Raw genomic sequence first — 21,081 nt, forward strand, 5'->3', positions numbered from 1 at the left:
CCCCCATTGCCCTACAAGGCTGCTCTGTTCCCAGAGTGCAGGCCTCCTGGTAATTCCAAGATTATCAAAAACCACAATAGGAGGCAGAGCCTTTAGCTACCGAGCACCCCTCCTCTGGAATAACCTCCCTGCCTCCATCCAAGATGCAGACACCGTACCTATATTCAAATCAAAGCTTAAGACATTCCTCTTTAGTGCATCCTATAGCCAAAAGTAATTGCGTCAACAAACCCATCACCTGCTGCGCTAGCCAAAAGTGTATCCTGTTTGCTGAGTGGATGCATGTACGGCCCCGGCATAACAGCTTATACTTCAATGTAACGACCAATACAGCCAAAAGTAATTGCGTCAACAAACTCATCACCTGCTGCGCTAGCCAAAAGTGTATCCTGTTTGCTGAGTGGATGCATGTACGGCCCCGGCATAACAGCTTATACTTCAATGTAACCAACAATACAGCCAAGACATTCCTCTTTAGTGCATCCTATAGTCAAAAGTAATTGCGTCAACAAACCCATCACCTGCTGCGCTAGCCTAAAGTGTATCCTGTTTGCTGAGTGGATGCATGTACGGCCCCAGCATAACAGCTTATACTTCAATGTAACGAACAATACAGCCTCTCGGTTTGTCCACACCATCATCTCACCGTCTCAAACATTGCCGAGTGGATGCATGTACGGCCCCGGCATTAATAAATAAAACTTAAGAAGAACTATAGTATGCTTGTAAGCACACTAATAACAAATGCCAGCATTACTAAATATATTTCTCCCTTTCTCTCTCTCTCTCTCCTTCCATATCATATTGCTTTTGCTTATAATAACACTGATAAAATAGCCATATTGCCTACTGTTAAATCTACTACCCAAATGCATCTCCCTATCTGTTTCTGAAATTGATATCTACTAACATAAATGTTCTCTCTCCCCTATAGCATGTTCCTATCGCTGATGGAAGTGGAACTATCGCTCCTCACCCCCACCACTCCGCATCTACGCACATGGACAGCTGAACTCTACCCATTCACTTTCTTCCTTCTCTCCCTTTTCTTTCCCTACTAATCAAGACTATCCCCGCTATGGGACGCTGCCGTAGTCTCTCCACCTGGTCAACCTGGAGAAACCCTCGGCCAATCGCACGCACCGCCACTGCATTGCCGTACATTTACTCTACCCAATACCCTATGCTAGCATTTATATACAATATACATTATTGCCACTACTGAAATGTTTCTTTGTCCCTACATCCCTTACCCCTGTAACAGTAACCCTATTGGCACAGTAATCTGGTCTTGCCTGTATCATGTATTTACCACCAGATGTCTGTATAAATATGTGACCCGGCACGCGAAAAGGGGGAACAAGTCGGCCGAGACGATTTCGAGTAAAACACAATTGAAGTTTTTTTTTTCAAAATTAGTGATTTTTTTTCAAAATTAGTTTCAGATAACAGTATTGGTTACCTTAAAAGCATACATTTTGTCGTTGAAGTTGGTACAGTTTGGTTAAATTCAGCGTCGCTCTCGTCGCGCTTGGGGGGTGTTACCTAATTTCCATATGAACTGCTGAATCTTGTTATTTTTTTCCGACCAATCAGCTGTACATTACAAGCGATACACATGGCTACTTATACAGCATCATACGCCACTATTATCCGAAGTTAAAAACATGTAATCTACTTCGGGAGCATTTTACTCCCCTGCAATCTCTACGTTCAGAGACAAACGGAATGGTTAACAAACGGAATGAAATAGCTACACATTACACACGCTATGCTTTAATAAAACTCACGTTTTATGAGACACAAACAGAGGCTCACCATTGAAGATCTTTTTGCACACAGACGTTCGTTCTGAAAACTATCTACATCCACCCAGCGAGGTTTATCCATGTTGTTGTGGAGAGTTGCATCATCAGAGTTGCATCATATTTCATTAAAACGTCACACTTCTTACATTGGACATATCCACCAGCCTAATTACAATCTGCATTGTCTACTTAGCAGAAATATCTCCATACAGTAGATCTCCCTTCGTTTAGTATCATTTTAAACTTTCCAGATGACTGCCCCCGCTCGTCAAGTGAAACGTGTCCAGAAACAAGGCTCCTTTGTCTGGATAGCCATAGCTAGCATAACTACCATTCAAATCCAATGGTAATGCTACCTAGCTAGGTTTGCTAACTGTCGGTATCCATCGTTAACTCATTAATCGTTAACCAACATGTCACTGGCTTTAATTTGAGAATGGCATGCTAGTAGTACATTTAGTAGTACATTTAATATCAGTACACTTGATTCATTACTGCTGATGTGTTACTTATATGTTACTTATTAGCAGCTAGCTACCTAGCCACTATGTGTTCCAACGTGTTTTCAGTTAGTGTTAGCGGCAAGCTAGCTGGTTGAGTTGCGCTTCAGTTAAGACGCTGCGTAGGCTAACGTACTTCATTATCACATTCGATTATTTATTACAAACAAAAACAACATATTTCAGAAGTGACAGGTGTGTAGACAATGTATGAAGTCTTGTTTGACTCTCAGCAGGAACATTTCTTACAGTATTTTCCAATTAGTTTTGTACAGTCGCAAAATGGCAACAAAGTTGACGACGACCTATTATCCCGCATTGATTTAAAATGCCGTTGGAAATAAAGCTCAACAAGAAAAAGAATTTACACCGAACGTCGCAAAATCAAAATTCTACTATTTGTATCAGGCTGGTTTGTACACGCAGTATTACAACACTACCTTATACACTTCAATACGCTGTATATGTGCCATTTTTGCTACAAAGCTAATTTAAATACCCCTTTTGGGCAGGGACTTAAGTTTTCCGAAATCCGGGATCCTGGATGACACCGAAATCAATATTAAGTAACGTGTACCAGCGCTTGCGGGATAATAGGTCGGGCTACGATAAAATTATTGAGTCTTCAGTGACACCTAGGGGGAAGGGCTACAGATACCAGATGTCAGTGTGACATCTGTGAGGAGGGCTAATCCCAATGAGATGCAAATGAGCACAACTGTCTTCCCTTTGTCCCAGGTGAGGTGATTCAGACAATCTTAGAGGTGCCTTTTCTCAACAAAAGCTTTTCAGAGGTGTATACATTCAAATGATCACAACTTATAGAAATATTACCAGATTTACATGAGTGAGACATCATTGGATAGCTTTACACTTACACTTTCAGAATCTGTGAATAACTCAAAATGTCTCAAAACGACTTGTGGCTGGTTTAGCCATGCCTGGTCACATATTATGTCCAGTGACCAAATGTTGGCTGTGTATAACCCCTGTTGCTTCCTTTCCCCTTCTGCCACACAACCCTTCCCCTTCCCCCTTTCCCCCCGTCCCACCTTCCTGTCTCCACCCGGCCGACCTCAAGCAGATGGGTCCCCCCTTATGTGCCGTGGGGTTCTGCTTAGGGCTGGGCGATATGGGAAAAAGTTATATTTCGATTTTTTCCCCCAAAAATTTTCGATTTCGATTTTATATCACGATATGAACAAAATCACCCCAAATTTTTTTGAAAAACGTACATGCAAATACCCGCATTCTGGTGCATTTTACCATGTTTTTCTCTGAGATGTAAATCATGTTATCAGCATATCAAATTCACAATTGATATAGGTTTGGTGGCCTGATAATTATGTTGGCTACATTCAAACTGACCACCTCATTAAAGTATGACTGTTCAGGTCAGAAATGGCCAAATGTGTATTGAAACCCAAAGTCTTTAAGGATGGAAGCTGCCAGAAGTAAACGGTTCACGTAGGGGAAATAGTTTTCATACATGGCAAAGCTTGACAGCATGCCCAGCACACCAATGTTCATTTTATTTGTGGCATTGACATCATCTTTCGTGTGTGAGTCAAAGAGAGGTATACAAGTGAGTGACACATTAAAAAAAAAAAAATCTTCTTTGGTGAGTGTGTGTTTAGTCGCTGCTGTCGTTAGAAAAACTGCCATTAGCTAGCTAACGTTAACGCCAGATTAGCTCACGGTTGTTATGGCAATAACAATACGATTATAGCCAGATAATGTCCATTGGGTGGTCCTTAATTGTCCACTACAGGTAAAACTTGGGCAACTCTGACTTACTTTCCTCTTCTTCGAAAAAAAAATCCGTATGTCCATTTCTGTGGTCTGCTTCTAGAGGTGGTCGCTCCGATCAAATCAGAGAATGAATGAACACTAATGACAGTTGAATCTGCGTGCGTGATGAGGCTGCGTAGTACACCAGGAAAACGCGGAGTGGATTTATATTGCTGTGGGTATTCCCCACTGATAAAGTTGAACGGATTTAATTGTGAAGCAATGGAAAGAATAATGGACTAGTAGACCAGCAGTCACGCACGCACTATTTTGACTGCAAAAGTGGGGGGGGGGGTCGAAACGACTTGTTTTGAAAAGTGAGGGGGTCTTGTCCCCCCCCAATTACATTGTCGCGACGCCCATGGGCTACGTGCGGCGCTGTATTCGCGGGTCTGTGAAAACATTGATTTTTTTTTTTTTTTTTTGAAGTCGCCGTCTAATCGAACGTCTCATTTAAAACCGTAGAAAAAAATTACATCGCGATTAAAATCGAAATCGAAAAATCGCCCAGCCCTAGTTCTGCTTAAGGTTTCTTCCTGCCCAACAGGGAGTTTTTCCTTGCCCCTGTTGCCGTTGTGCATGCACTAAGGGGGTTTAGGCTCTGGGCTCTGTTAAGCGCCTAGAGGCAATTGTATTGTTATGGCGCTATACAAATCAAATTGAATTGAATTGTTATGGCGCTATAACAATAAAATTGAATATTGAATATGAATATAGTAGAGCTGTAGAGGTACCTCTAACCACTCCCTCGTACTGCGCTCTGGAGTGAAGACCCTCGGCTTGTGAACTCTGACCTCGTGGAGAACACTCTTCCTGCTTTATGTAGGACACTGCGGAGAAAAGAACAGAAAAAGAGTGTATATGAAAGACACCCAGAGATATCAATACTGCACTGGAATTAAGCACCCATAGAGGGGGAAAGAGAAGAAAGTTGAATGTTGAAAAAGGAATGACAAAACATAAAATCACTTGACATGTGTCCCATCAACAGCAGGGACTCTCTATTACCAGGCTTGGTGGGGTCCTGTTGTCTTGGTAGCCCCAAGGATATGCAACCCACGGAGCTCTTGGTTGCCTCGGGCCCGTAGACAGCGTGGCTGTGGGAGGGGAGGTATGTCACCGGCGTTCCCTGCAAGGGAGAGAGGGAGGAGATGTCACAATCCACTGACGAGTTCTAGTAGTAGTGATAATATGTCAAAAGGAGAGCAGTCACACCCTGACGATTAAACAGTCAACACAGCCCAGGTAGTACTGTGATTGCAGCACCATAAGAGGTTCCCTAAGTACACTTAGCCATTGAGATGGACCATTTCTGACTGTTCTTCAGCTCAGGCTGTTAGCTACCTACTGGCAGGGGAATAGAAATAAGCACATGCACCTACCTGGGATATGGAGCCCCCATGAATGAAAGCGGGTTTGTCCGTGGGCTTGGAGGTGGGAATGAGCGGAGGAGGAGACGGAATGTTGGGCGGTCTGTGCCGGGGGAACGCCATGCGGACCCCGTCTGTGAGGTTCTGGACCATCTGATTGGGTGATGGATGGAGAACTGGAGGAGGGGGCAGTGGTAGACTTTGTTTAGACATATTTCTTTTATTCCTTTCTTATCTGCCTTGCTCTCTACAACTCAGATGCCAACATGGAAATCCACTCATGCCCCTGCTCGGATGCACTCAGCAGGGCAACACACACACACCACTCATGCCCCTGCTCGGATGCACTCAGCAGGGCAACACACACACACACACACACACACACACACACTTCGCAATGTTTAGTTAAAATATGACTAGGGCTGTGCACAAAACGTTGAAATTACATTACATTGTTTCATTAAAGGCCATACACATAGTGATAGTGAGGTCTGTATGAATTTCTATCAATATGATTTGGCATCACATACTTGTATTAGGCAAACAGTCATTGTTTTCATTTTCTTTACTTCGTTGAAGTGCAGACACAAACTTAAGTATTCTAATGCTATACATACTCTGAAGTATTTTACTTAATGCAATATGATTTGTTGTTGTTCTCCCTATGGATGCTAGCCTTAACCTTGTCGGCCTGAGGATTTTCTCCTTCACTGCCAAGCAGTGACGCTCACAATAGCACACCGTAAGTCACTTATAATGTGCCACAAAAACAAACGTCAGTCAGCTGAATGGAGTAGATCACGACTACATACTTTGGGTCAGGACATGGCCAGGGAAGTGGAGGGAGGAGCAGAGAGAGATTGTTGTCAGTTAAATCTGGTCGAAAAATGAATTACTTTTTGACTGGACATGATGCATTCTATGTCAGTGGGGATATCCTGGCTCCTTTATTTTTTACTTTTCTTCCTCTACAGATGATGTATTACTTTAAATTTATCTTGTCATAAACAAAAGACAACTGAGTTTTGCTATTGTTGGATTTCGATAAGGGTCCCCGTTTCATGAAACAGAAAAACAGATATCTCTATATCTAGAAAAACAATGTGTTTTCACATTGGTCACGTTAGGAACAAAGACCCCCCCCCCCCCCCCCCCCCCCCCACATGCACACGCACGAACACCACCTTTCCTCTGACTGCACTTCAGTGTCATCCCTGTTCCAAAGTCACTTGTCCAAATATGTGTAATGGCTGATAAAATATTGACAGACGGCCTTCAGTGACAGACACACATATGGCCTGTTGTCTGGAACAACAGCGTTGTTGCATTAGACTTGGGGACTGGGTCAAGCCGAGCACACACGACGCCACCAGAAAGTGCAAAAAGCTGCTGCAGTTACGTCATTCACAACAGCCAGCCTGTGGTGCCAATGCCATAGCCACTAGCCGCACCACTGACCAATCGCAGGCCGAAACTCTTAATGCCAGTGACCTCCGTAGAGGAAGCAACTCTGTGACCTCTAATTAAAAGTACATGTAACATGCAAATCTGACTGCCAGTTCCTACTAGGGGACGTCAGTGCTTTCATGGGTCACTGGCACAGAGATAGGGAAGCTAACTCTTCCATGACGAAACCGTTATAAAACTGCTCTGCCTGCTTGAAATATTGATCATCTTGTGAAGATATGGGCTCACTTGTGAAGGAATTGACAATGTTACATTAACCATTAAGGGTGATATATGCTCCGTTTTAGACGCAACGCGTAAGCACGTAAGATACACAAGAGCCCCTTGCGCAGTAAAATACCCCCCCTTACGTGCTTAAGTGCGTCGCCCAAAATGTCTGACTATCCGACAAAGACACTCCGGCCTCACGCAGCTCGCAAAGACGGTGATTGTGAAAGGCTGTGGTTAGCCGGCCAGAGTCTCACGTTTCCGGTTTCATAGCATACTACAGGCTTTTTTAGACCCAGAATTTGTTTTAATCATGAATACCCTGCAGACCGTCTCACAAGCCTTTTCTTGTGGATTATGAACAAACATAACAGAAGAGGTCCGAAGACATGAACTCCTTTACAAACCCTTATAATGACGCTCAAATGACCGCGAATGTATGGAGAGAATATCCCATTCTCACCCGCGTTTGTTTGGAGAGAATGCTAATTCACCGAACAAATACTTTCATATTCATTTTCCACCACTTGTGAGCCATGGTGATATCATTCATTGAGTTCATATTGACGTGAATCAATCAATTGCACCCGCGAGTTTGATAGAATGAGTGCTGCGGCTGTCATTAAAGATGCGTCAATAAACGAACTTTTGCATCATGTGATCTGTCTTTTTCGCCACTGGTACGGAATTGCCAACCTTTGTATTTTGTGTAACACATGTATTCAAAACATCAAACCTTTCGCCCACTACACTTTCATGCTCCGGTAAGTTTTTTTCCTTTATCCTGCTGCAATAAATACGCTTACTTCACTCAAAATAAAAGCTACAGTTCTGGCGTTGCTTTGCTTTGCAACACGCACAATCCATAGGGAACCTAATGGAACCTTAAGGAACCGTAAATCAAAACTTGTCTAAAACAAGTTCCTTGGGTAAATTACGTGCTTACGGTTCTGCGTCTAAAAACGACCCTAAATCGGCCTTTAATGTGTATTGAGCTAGACACCAAAAGCTCTGAAAGTTGCCCACATCCAGAACAGTTAATTAAACCTCAATATTCAGGCTAGAAAGTTACAAATTGACCTATAAAAGAAGACTATTCTATACTGTGGTTTAAACTTGTTTCATTGCATACAGTGTATGTAATGCAAATACCATACCACACCACAAAGATGTGGTCGGTGGAATATCCAGTTGGTGTCTGTGTACGTGCCCTGCTTACCAGGTGGCACACTGTAGCGGGCAGAGTCTGGCTGTGGCGAGGCTCTGCTGGGCTCCCTGGGAGAGAGGCGGTAAGGAGTGCCTGGTCGAACCACACCTCCATGGGCATCCTGCTCCATGGACAACTTCACTTCGTAAGGCATGTAGGAGAATGGCTTGCCTGCGAATGAAACACACACAGACACATATATAAAGCTTACTTCAGAATAAGAAGCTATAGATATATATAAAAAACAATAAAGCATACATATAATACAAAAACATTTATTACAAATTGTGAGGGTTACATAGAGCAACCAATATTTATGCTATATGCAAACAGTGTGATTGGCTGCTTCCCTGTCTATACCACACCCACATAGTGCACATCAACAAAAGCTCTCCAGGGAAAGTTGAGAAGGTCACTTGAGTCATCGTTTCCTGACAAACTTTGCCAAGGGTGATACAAGCATTGGGTTCATGATCAAGAGCTGCCTCAAATGGACATCATTCAGTCTGACCTATTGCCTTCTTCAAGCCTGAATGAGTTCATCCCTTTAAAGAGCCACATCACTTCAAATGCTTGAGTCTATGAATGATGTTTCGCTCCGAGGAGGGTCATGTGCAGAACTCACAACACCCTTGAAGAGTCACAAACCACTGGGGAAACACCCACCTGAGCCTGAACCAGGCCTGCGCTCCAGGTCGGCCTGGTCCTGCCGCTGCTTCTCCTCCTGGTGGGCTGACTCGTGCACGGCCTTGATCTGGTGCTGGAACATGGTGTAGCCACTCATAACTCCACCAGGGCCGTACGCACCGGGGACCTGCGGGTCAGATCCATAACCCCACATCTGAATGGTTGTCAGAAGGCCACCATCAACAGAGTGATATGCATTCATAAATGGTGAACAAACACACTAAAAATACTAAGTATGGTATGAAAGGATTGAACACAGTACATGTAGAATGTCTGGATGTGACATTCCAGTCTAAGAATGCTTTTTGTCATCCCAACACAAGTCTGGCCCAGCACTGGACAATACTGACTGCACCTCAACAATGCCAAATAGCATGTTTGGCCCACCACCATAGAGGTCTTTCTCCAGTAACACCATGGTTTAAGACAATGGGACGAATCGCAAGATTAACACCCACAGTACAACGCTACATATACAAATTGTACGATCCCCGTTTAGGCAATGGTTTCTGTATCCCAAGCCCCTGCAGGCATGTTCGTTAGCCTTTGCATTACCACATACCACCAGCTCAGCCCATACCTAGGTTTTTAATTAAGTGAGATCGGACAAAATCAGCACACAAATAATACACCATTGCTGAGGATGATCACAAATGTTGAAAGGGTGACGGGAGAGGTTATAATCAGCGACTGCTGTGTCTGATTGGCAAAGGGTGGTGGTGGTGGTGCGGTCTAGACTCACTTGGTGGGGGTGGTGGTCTACATACGACATGCTCTGACCCCTGAGCCCGCCTCCCAGCCGCTCCGCATATCTGATTGAGCAGTGGGGGTTGTTGCTATGGGAACTGACCATGGATGGGATGGTGGCGGCGCGTAGCTGGAGCTGATGCATGTTCATGGGGGCCAGCTTGGCGGAGGACACCAGCACCGAGCCGGCAGGGTTGAGCATCGACGGCTTCTCGTACATCCTAGAGAAAGGAGGAAGAAGACAGATGGAATGAGGGAGACGGGCCCAGACACACTGCCAAAATAGCATCTGCTTGGATCTTGCAGTAGGTATTTAGTAAGTACTTAATTACTGAGTAACTCAGTTAGTATGTGTAGCCCAGCTAAATAATAGTCATGTGCACTGCACATGCGCAGGGAATCCTTTTCATTTAGGAGATCCGTTGAATCTAGCCACGCAAACGAGTAGGCACGAACTTGATAAAAGAAAAGTTAAACTAGAATTGAATTTAGTAAGATATTGATACATTTTCCTTTTTATTTGATAAGTAATTCTTTCTTCCCTGCTTTTTATGAGAAGAGAGTTAAGTTTGATTCGTTTTTGATGAAGGAAGAGCTTCGGTGAGTTTAAATATTTCATACTGCAGTTATTTCATACTGTACAGACAAGTTCAAACTCATTGAGCATATAAAAAACCAGTCGAAGCATTTATTTTACACTACAACCTTTTATTCCTCAAATGTATATAGTATTTTCATGTTTGGTATTTGTAAAGAGGTATAACTTGTTTGAAACCGTGCATTGAAATGGTATAGCTAACGTGGTTATGGTTAAATGTTAGCTATTCATGACATTTCGTTAGGTAAGATAAAACATTCAACAGATATTCGACAGATATTCAACAGTATTGTGTATTGTATGTGTTGTTATGCATTTAACATGATTGAAAATGGGTTTATTACCGAATTATATGTATATACTGTCCATAGGGGTAAGGTTGGCCATGCAGGCTAATTGCACGTTTTTGGTTTAATTTAACGGCTGCGTGGCAGCAGAAAAGATAACCACCTTTAAGGGCAGTTCGGTTTTCTACCTGTAGATTTAGATGATATAAGAGTAAAGCTTTACGTAGATTTGATATATGGAATACTAATTTGAATGTATTACACTGTTGTGTAGATTGGTTTTAAGTTTGGATTGAAGAAGACTCGGAAAAGATGGCGAGCTACCCAAGAGCTTCATATCACGCACATGCAGCATGTAACCTGTGGTAGCCTGGCCAGCTACCATATGGTTTCTTCAACGTCAGTTTGAACACGAACTTTGCAACATCGCGTGGACAGATAAGTTCAACCTTTCACACTGAAAAGGCGAATCCTTTTGCATACACACACACGGACTGTTGATTGTGACTGATAATACAGTTTTTCCATACTGAATTGATACTGTTTTTCCACTCTGATTTGTTAAATTGTATTTGATTGAGCATACTGAAGGGTTACACTGTTTTTTAAAGTGTATACTGAATTTTATATAGAGTGCATTTACTTTTATTGCTTTGTTTCAATTGAATGTACATTTTGGTGCATATTTACATGGTTTTGTTATTTTCTTTTCTTTAATATACATATACTACACATTTACACACACCCATTCATACACTGACTGCAACGTATTCACATCTTTTCAATTTTACATCAAGGAAACTGTACAAAATAAAGTGTTAACTATTTACAACTCTAGTTTTCTAGAATCTTCGTGAGTGTAGCTTCTTTTCACTAGTCCAGATAACACAGGTGCTACATATGCAATTCACCTTCTAAATCTAATCTCAGCAGACTGGTTATAGTAATGATAAACAGCTGAAAAGCATCATTCAGTTCACAGCAGTTCTAAAAAAAAGAACATGCACCATCAAATGCATCTGCACTGGTGTGACTTCAGCAAACTCAACAGTTTACCTGTGACTGAACCAGTCTACACTTGCCAACTAGGTTAATGAGCCTTGGCCTTCCCTGATCCCCCGGTGAGCACCCACCTGGGCTCTGTTTCCACGTCCTCATCGGCGCTGCATGTGGCGCTGGAGTCGTTGTCTGAGTGCTGTTGGTCGCGCTGCCCACCCGGCTCCCCATGCTTCTCCATCCTCTCCTTGGCTTCAGGCTCCACCTTCACCTGCACGTCACCGGCCCCGCCGCTCATCTCCATGTCCAGGGGCTCGGCCTTGGTGTGCACCTGGGCCTCGTAGCCTCCGCGGCCGCGCTCCTCCTGGGAGCCCGCATCCCCGGCAGCCTCCTCCGGACTCTTCTCCAGCTTCACCCGCAGCTCCTCCATCGGTGCATCCTGGCCCTTGCCGTCCGAGCCGGTGTCCTGCTCGGAGGAGGCGGCTGCCATGCCGGCAGAGTCCTCGTCCCGCTGGGACGCCATACCACCAGCTTTGGAGGGGTCCGCCTGGGATGGGGAGGGAGCGCTCTCCGTGTCAGAGCTGTTGTCTGGACCTGGCATGGGGAGGAGGAAGGACAGAGAGTGAGACATACAATAACACGGGAGAACATACACATGCCCAGTGGCAGTTAAGCCATGGCTGCCCTTCCCCTGAACTCTAGAGGAGTGTGTCAAGTGGAAGAGCAGTGGAGTTGAATCCAAAATCCAATACAGTTACAGACCCAAACCAAAGAACAAAGTTCAACAGTTCACCAGCAGGCCATGAACTTGGGCATCAATCCAGCTACTGACCAGTCAAGTGAGGGGGGGGGAAAGATTGAAGTACAAGCTATGGGACTGTCTGTGCTATGCCTGGAGAAGTGCTGAAGATTCCAAGTCACCACATTTGCAAAGGAACAAAATCCCCACCTAATAAGATCAATGGTATAAGGTTAAAAGTGCTGCTAGTAATGTAAGTGAATAAGACTCCACTATCTGCTCCATTTCTGTATGACCTTTCTACAGTATGACTGCTTTCACATCAGCACAAAGGAGTTTGGGATAATGCTCTCCTAAAGGACAGAAAAGGAGACGAAAAGTAAGAAAAGTAAAACAAACAAAAAGTGGACAAAACTGGAGAGTGACCTGGCCGCAGATGATCCACAACAAGCAATTCAAGAATAGTCACTGTGACCGCAAACTGGGCATTTACATTAAACACATCACCAGATTTACCGTATATCCCTCCTGACACAAACACAAACACACACACACACACACACACACACACACACACACACACACACACAGAAAAAGCCTGCCACCTGCCTTAGGTCATGTTGCAGAGTCAAGCCATCCTCAAAACAGAGTATCAGCGGTCTGCTAGGACTAGGGAAAAGCCTCTGCTCTCTGCCCCTCCTCCCTTGTGTCTGTCCCTCACTCACTTGCTCCCTACCTCTCCCTCCTTCCCTTCTTCCCACCCTCTCTTCCTCCCTCTTGTGTTCTGAAGAGCCAATTCTGCTATAAGAGGAAGAGCTAACCTCCCAGTTTACTTCGAGAGCTGGTAGCATTCAAAACACGCAGGGTCAGGGATGTTATAACAATGGAGCATATGTCAATATGAACCCAAATAAAAAGAAAAGAAGGGGGTGGGTGTCATTGTCCTTTTTTAGACATTTTCTCGGAGGCTTCTCCTACCTCTAGGACAGAATGGTTTCGTAGACATACTCCAGACCAGGACAGCCAGCCAACCATTAGCCTATTCACACACACACACACACACACACACACACACACACACACACACACACAGAGGGAGCTCTGGCAAGCCCCTATTTGAATATTTAAAACCAGATCCAAACAGCCAGCTTACGTCAGTCCATACAGGGGCATTTTAGGACTTGGGGAAGGAAAAAAATGAAATGTGATGGTGCTGTGTGTGTGTGTATGTGCATGTGCATGTGCATGTGTATGTGTGTGTGTGTGTGTGTGTGTGTGTGGGGGGAGGGGGGGGGGGGGAAGAGACACAAAGACAGATGAACAGATAGAATGGACTGGAGAAGCCAACTTAAAAAATGGCAAGAAAGAAAAATGGTCAAAGAGATGGGGAAGAGAGAGAGAGAGAGATGGGGAAGAGAGAGAGATAGAGAGATGGGGGAGAGAGAGAGATGGGGAAGAGAGAGCAAAAGAGAGAGAGAGAGATGTGGGAGAGACAGAGTGTGATGGGGAAGAGAGAGAGAGATGGGAAGAGAGAGCAAAAGAGAGAGAGAGAGAGAGATGGGGGAGAGAAAGAGAGAGATGGGGAAGGGACCCTTTGAGAGGTATAGGGGCAGAAGCAGTTGCCAGATCAAACGAGTGATGCAGCAGCACAGTGTTCCTTGCAGCACCATTTCTTGACTCTTCAAAGCTATGGAGTAAGGAAGCTGTCAGAATGTTCGTGTGTATAAAATAGATATACGTGCATATTTTTTGAAGTTGAGCAGAAAATACATATTTGTAAACTCTTACAAACACAAAATGCATCTTCACGATTACGATTTCTTCATTACGAATACGAATTCACGAATTACAAACACGAAATACAACTTCACGATTACGGTTTCACAAATTACAAACACGAAATGCAACTCCACAAGTTACGGTTCACAAACGTGACTAAACTGTCAAAAATACGTCACCACTTTCATACGTCACCACAGACATTATTATTGAGCAGAGGATACATCAATCCCACAGACTGCGCATGCGTTCAAGTTCCCGACCAAAAGAGAAACTGATAGTGGCTTAATAACGCGATCGTGACCGGGGTGATAAAAGAATGAAATTTGGCACACATTTAGCTTTTACCCTTCCAAATGATATTAGAAGGGGTGCCCAAGTGAAACTGCTTGTTTTTTTGTTTTAAGGAAATTTTAGTTTTGACCGATCCATCCCGAACGGGTATGCAGACAGGCTAATCCCCAACATGTAGGCCTATTATACAGTGCAGATAAAAATGATTCAGACTACAGCGTTTATATGTTCAACAATATGAAACTTATAAGGTGATTTTACATGACACCAAATTCATTTCGGATTATTCCAACGGCAGAATAATCGAAATTAATTTGGTGTCATTTTAAATCACCTTAGACTAAGTTTCATTCATTGCATTAAGGCAGGGACACACGCTTTTAATAACGTGCTTTCAAACACGATGATGCCGGTAACAAGCCAGCCTTCCCGGTTCCATCTATATAGGCCTAACAAAACGTAAATTCTTTCAGCAAATGAAGATGCATGAGTAATTATTCTCACGCATCTCAATGCATATTAGGCTCATTCATTGAAAATTGCAGATGAGGCACAGCTCGTCGCTGCCTCTCACTGTTTAAACAGGAAAATTAAAATGATTGTAATCGTGCAGAACATACATTAATAGCACAGATCAGTAGAAAAATGTTAATTGTGACTGGCCTTGCTAAGTTTGACTTGGCTATCCAGCAAGTTAACAACTCAAAACTAAGAATGTCGATGTAAGCAATGAATGTGTCTTCCTTTCTTAATCTCTTATGCTTTAATTTCAAGCTGTAAAAGAGCATTGCCCTCGTGGGAGTAAGATATGATTAAAATGCAGGTGGAAATCTTAGAAACAGTAACTAGCGTTCTCCGTAATAATCAATCACACCAATTCTCTCAACACGGAGCGGGAAGCGTTGCTATGGATTCTAAATTATTTATAGATACCAACTAAGGTCACAAGAGGGCGCTCTAACACAAGAAATTAAACACTTTACAAATATTTAACCTGTGGTCTACTGCCATTGATATTTATTTTAATTTTATCGTTATTTGTTTTTTACTTTCATGATGATAGATGGGGTGCTCTCACATAGAACCGTGAGCGGGGAGCCAAGCTGCTGCTTCACTGAATAGGCCTATATGCTTAATCAATACGTTATTTGAAGTCATGAAAGGTGTAGAGTAGCCTGTAAGCGAAATACACTGGAAACATAGATTATTTGAAAATAAGTCAGTTCACAATGTCGAAAAAAACATGCTGTGAAGGCTATTCATGTTGTTATTGTACCAGGACGTCGTTCCGCAATCTAGGATGAGCTCAGAGCAAAATTTATTGTCAGAGCAAAAGGAAGCAAGTTTTTCTTCCGGGACAACGTTGTACTTTGCCTGGCTGAGGTTTGTAAAAGACCATAAGGATTGAACTAAAGCGGACTGGAGGGTCTCCTAGTTTGTCTTCTCTGATGAGTCCAATTTCACAGTAGGTGCAAGACTCTGTGGCTTGTAGGCCTCTCCAGGTCTCCGTCTAACCATCAGACGACCATGTGTTTGGCAAAGCTGAAAATTGGACTCATCAGAGAAGACGAACTAGGAGACCCTCCAGTCCGCTTTGGTTCAATCCTTATGGTCTTTTACAAACCTCAGCCAGGCAAAGTACAACGTTGTCCCGGAAGAAAAACTTGCTTCCTTTTGCTCTGACCATGTTCCCCAACTCTGAGAAGTGTTTTTTCCAGCAGGGCAATGCTCCATGCCACACAGCCAGGCCAGTAAAGGTGTGGATGGAGTATCACCAGATCAGGGCCCTGTCATGGCCTGCCCAATTTCGAGACCTGAATCCCATAAAAAAACCTCTGAAATGTGATCAAGAGGAAGATGGATGGTCACAAGCCATGAAAAGAAGCCGAGCTGCTTAAATTCTTGCGCCAGGAGTAGCATAAAGTCACCCAATGGCAATGTGAAAGACTGGTGGAGAGCATGCCAAGACACATGAAAGTTGTGATTTTAAATCAAGGTTAATCCACCAAATATTGATTTCTGAACTCTTCCTAAGTTAAAGCATTAGTATTGTGTAGTTTAAAAATGAATATGAGCTTGTTTTCTTTGCATTATTCGAGATCTGAAGACACTGCATCTTTTTTGCTATTTTGACCAATTGTCATTTTTCTGCAAATAAATGATCTAAATGACAATATTTTTATTTGAAATTTGGTAGGAATGTTGCCAGTAGGTTATAGAATAAAACAAAAATGTACATTTTACTTTAACACATACCAATAAATAGTAAAACCAGAGAAACTGATAATTTTGAAGTGGTCTCTTAATTTTTTCCGCGGCTGTATATCTATTTTATACACACGAACATTCTGACAGCTTCCTTACTCCATACAAAGCCAGGGAGCACTTACATAAAAAAATGCCCCAGCAGTCAGAATTAGTCAAGATCTTTCATCCTGACCCAGCCCCCCCTCCCCTCCCCTCCCCTCATGACCGCAGCTGATCCCTTGTCGTACTCATTAAAAGTACAGACAGAAGCAGAAAAGAAGGTTTTTGACCTCCCTGGCTCCATTATGTGTTATTAAACAGAATAGGCTGAAAAGAGGTAAAAAGGGGCACACACAAAAATCAATGGGCAACACGCCGGCTAACACCCTTACAAATATTAACTGAAGCCAATTTTCTCAGATACATATTTTGCACTCTAATTAACAATCGCATTATTAAATAATGCATTTACTAATTTTTCTTCAAATCAAAGACCTTACATCACAAGCCTCTCGGGCTGTGGTGCATTTAAATCAATTGAACACGTGCAGCAAATTCAAACATCAACAACACTGAGCAGTTTAAATTCTGCTAAGAACTTGTCAAACAGCTTTCGTCCACTGTTGATACAAAAAACGGAGTCTAAAAATGAGAGCATCAGAAAGGCTTGCAGAAATGCTTTAGCCCACTACTGCATGCTAAATAACATCCCATTTACAGGCTGACATGATTCAGGCGTGAATGGCCCCTTTAGACAGTTCTTTCAGAAACGAGTCCTGTTGAAGCTTAAGGTGTTTTTAGACTACTCCGTACAACACGTTTTTGGGCACATAGGAACGCCTTCAGGTAAGTGAAACGCCTTCTCAGGTAGCTGAAACGCCCTCTCCGTGCTCTCCAGAGCCCTCGGACAGCTCTCCATGTCCCCGCAAAAATTTCTGTCGGTCCGTTCATGGCGACGGATACTCCTTGGCCTTGATTGGCCCACTACGACATAATTTCCATACGACATCAATTCCGGAAACTCACATTTCTGGAACTCGCGTTTCCTGTTTCATTACCTTTATATCCATATAGCCTATATGAACAACAGCCACTGTCAAAGGCGCAGATCCTTTCCTTGAAAACTGTTCCCTATATAGGCCTATCACAATACATGAGCCGGCCCAAGTCTGTTCATACTTCTGACACATTTACTTACGTATTTTATGAATAGCCAGCCTTCATTAAACTCCGGCATCAACATATACTACATGCACTCGCTCACACAAACAAGCACCGTTAAAAGTACAACCGCGCACAAGAGGGAGATAGCATATTGAAATTAAATTATTCACATTGCAAGAACAGAATGAAATAGCCTACACATTACACATGATAGGCATCTGCTGTGCCCAAATAAAACTCACATTGTATGCTACACCAGAAGAGGCACAACAAAAGGGTCTTACCATTGAAGATATTTTTTTTCTTGTAAACTTGAAGTCCACGTACAATGTTTGTTAATACAATATCTACAAGTCCAGCGAGGTTTAATCCATGTTGTTATGGAGAAAGCAGATGGCATCAATTCTATTTCATAAAAAGTTCACACTTCTTTCATTGGACATATCTATCATTGCACATTTATTGCAGAACTTGTCACTCCATTGTTTATAACCGACGGTTTCCACTGTATTTAAAATCCAGCATGCGTGTTGATTACTACATTTCAAACGGCAGAATAGTCTGTTCCGTTAAAGCAAAAATAAGGGCAGTAGGCTACATGTTTGCCTAATAGGTTATTCTCGAATTCCGATTGTCTTTGGGATATTTTAAAGCACCGGATTTTTCAATGTTGCGATCATTTTTCAAAATCTCCATTAAAAAACACTTGTTAGGCATGTCATCCATTCATATCGATGTGAATCAATCAATACTCATACAACCCTCGTAAACATTGCTACACATTTTATTTGCTTAAAACACACAAGTAGCCTATATCCTATACTGTCAAATCAGAAAGAAAACAGGTGTCACTCGGCTACTACCTAACCAAAAGGCTACCTTTCAAACACGGTGATAGAATGAAGGACAAATGAGTTGGGAATACTATCAAATATGATTAAATAATGGTATTGCACCGGTGAGGCAAGCGCGAATAAAGTTTGTGCGTTATCTGCGCTGCCCTCTCTATAGGGCTACTGATTACTTCCACATTTGAATGATGTAACTTATAAACACGTCGTTTTAATGCGCTCTGGCCGTCTTTAAAAGATGTGTCAAAAAACGAACGTCTCCATCAAGCAGACAGGTTGACTTCACTAGCCTACTTATTAAGATATTTCAAATATGGAATGTTCATTCCTTAATCCGCCAGCCGCAGTATCTCAATTTGCCAAGATGATGAATATGGATTATCCGTGTGCTCTGCCCTGCTATTGTTCTAACAATACAATATTCCTTTGTTTGAGTGTGGTTGTTTAGTGCGATGGGGGTATATTCTCGTTAGGCTACTGTATATAAAGGAAGGCATTGCAACGGGAAAATCTCCTGAATCTCTTCTCATTTGTGCTCCACCTGTCACGTCTCTGCGACCCACCATTTGGGCTTCCACCAAACTTCGAGACACACTGCCGTTGGGGGTAATTATTATTTTAGGAATTGATACACATGACAGTGCAGTTTAAGGATAGGTAGGGTAGTGGTAGCTGGTAGTGATGGATAAAGTTTTCTATAAAAAACAAGTGAAGTCTTTCATTCTCACTTTCCACCCTTAAACTATGGACTGAACTATGAATTAAAATGGTTAACTATGATCGTGAACTATTCATGTTTGCTCGTGAACTGTTCATGTTTACTTGTATGAACTTTTAACTATTTAAATTTCATGAAAGGTGTGGACTTGTACAACACTGTCAGTCGTTCAGATGTTGTGCCGATATCGTATCGTCTCGTCACATGATCATATAGAGATTACAAAAATTACCCAGAAATCATTGGAAATCTGAATATGACGAAAATACCAAAGAAAATAAGAACGTATTGATTTAATTGAATTGTTTTTTTAATCGTTTCTATAGTGTAAGTTAAGCATATCATTTTGTTGTAGATTGCTACTATTTCTCCCACAAAAAAATACCTACCATGATAAAGATAAGTTTGCCTTATCAGGTGTATATATAGCATTAGACACAGTTGCAGTATGGTGTATCTGCCGACACCTGTTGCATTTGAGTAGTGGCAGTTGGTGGGAGAGTAGAAATTGACAGTTGTGGAGGAGAGGTAAAACCAACTAACGATTTGCATCGCACAAAGACGTCATGGGGTAGCTTGTCTTTCGGCACTTAGACCGTTACTCCCCCTACTGTTCTGGAAGAGAATTGTTTTCAGCACCCACAGCCGTTGGAGTACTATAAAGGGACACAAATGCTAACTAGTACGTACTATCCGGCCGCCCGCCCACTGCCCGACTATCCGACACGACCGTTTTTAGTACTCTATAAGGGCCTTTAGATCAGGACTTGGGCCTCACACCTAGCTAATGGGGATGCACCACAAGTCCTCTATCTGATGTTGGAGATCCCAGAAGGTCGCACAAATCCTACAGTCTGTTGTATGCACAGGTCCCATCGCTTGAGGACAAGCAGACATCTGACAGTGTTCAGATGAAAGTTTGTCTAATTATGAATTTACATGTCTGTGCAAACCTGTTCTACGTGTAAGGCCATCTATCTGCATGAAGTCAGCAGCATGTTGGTGTACTGATGGGTAGATAACGTGATGGCATTTGGATATCTGACTGCATGGTCATCATGTGTGAGCATGTCCTTGGCCTCTCACCTTCACTGTCTTCAGGGTTGTCTTCATCCTCGTCATCATCTCCAGCGGAGACTGTGGAGGCCATGCTCTCGCTCTGAGACACGTCCCGATCCCCCCTGGGACGACGGTTTTTCTGCACACAACACAGCCAGGGCCACAGAGTCAGAACACCGAGAGAACAGGGGCAAAGCAGGCACAGGAATACAGTAAGGCTACCATACAAATTCATCGACCTGCCACATCCACACAAGTGGCCCAAGGGTCCAACTGTTTTCCCTTACCGGGTAAGGCAGAGTCGAACTGAGGCAGAAACAGAACTGGGTTATGAAGGAACAGCGAATGTAAAAGGTGCAAAATTCTGAATACTGAAATCTGAACTCCTGTGTACCTGGTATCTTCTCAGCTACCAACACCGATGTTGGCATTAGGCGACCAAAACATGGTCACCATATAATGAGCCTCAATGTCAAGATGGCTGCAGAGCAAGCCCACAGATGAACTCACACAACTGGTGCATGGCAGTGTTTACAAGTTGGCAAGCTAATGTCTCTGATGTAAG

At 43.0% G+C, this 21,081-nt stretch overlaps 1 protein-coding gene across 11 annotated transcripts in view; it reads right to left on the bottom strand.

Annotated features, from left to right (window-relative positions):
* Positions 1-21,081, bottom strand: part of ncor1 (nuclear receptor corepressor 1) — a gene marked incomplete at its 3' end in the record, with an annotated part of 105,315 nt that overhangs the window by 28,467 nt on the left and 55,767 nt on the right. For 7 of the 11 annotated variants that reach the window (XM_080837735.1, XM_080837734.1, XM_080837730.1 and 4 more), the window contains 8 exons: positions 20,544-20,655; positions 11,803-12,259; positions 9,780-10,005; positions 9,017-9,191; positions 8,363-8,521; positions 5,482-5,645; positions 5,108-5,228; positions 4,834-4,929 (listed from right to left, as the gene is read on the bottom strand). In XM_080837735.1, the coding sequence (XP_080693861.1) occupies positions 4,834-4,929; positions 5,108-5,228; positions 5,482-5,645; positions 8,363-8,521; positions 9,017-9,191; positions 9,780-10,005; positions 11,803-12,259; positions 20,544-20,655 (1,510 nt within the window). The remainder of the gene's footprint in view (positions 1-4,833; positions 4,930-5,107; positions 5,229-5,481; positions 5,646-8,362; positions 8,522-9,016; positions 9,192-9,779; positions 10,006-11,802; positions 12,260-20,543; positions 20,656-21,081) is intronic. The other 4 variants (XM_080837728.1, XM_080837729.1, XM_080837736.1 and 1 more) reach the window with 3 other exon arrangements.

This window comes from Sprattus sprattus (genome assembly GCF_963457725.1).
Source record: "Sprattus sprattus genome assembly, chromosome: 1".
NCBI classification, from domain to species: Eukaryota; Metazoa; Chordata; class Actinopteri; order Clupeiformes; family Clupeidae; genus Sprattus; species Sprattus sprattus.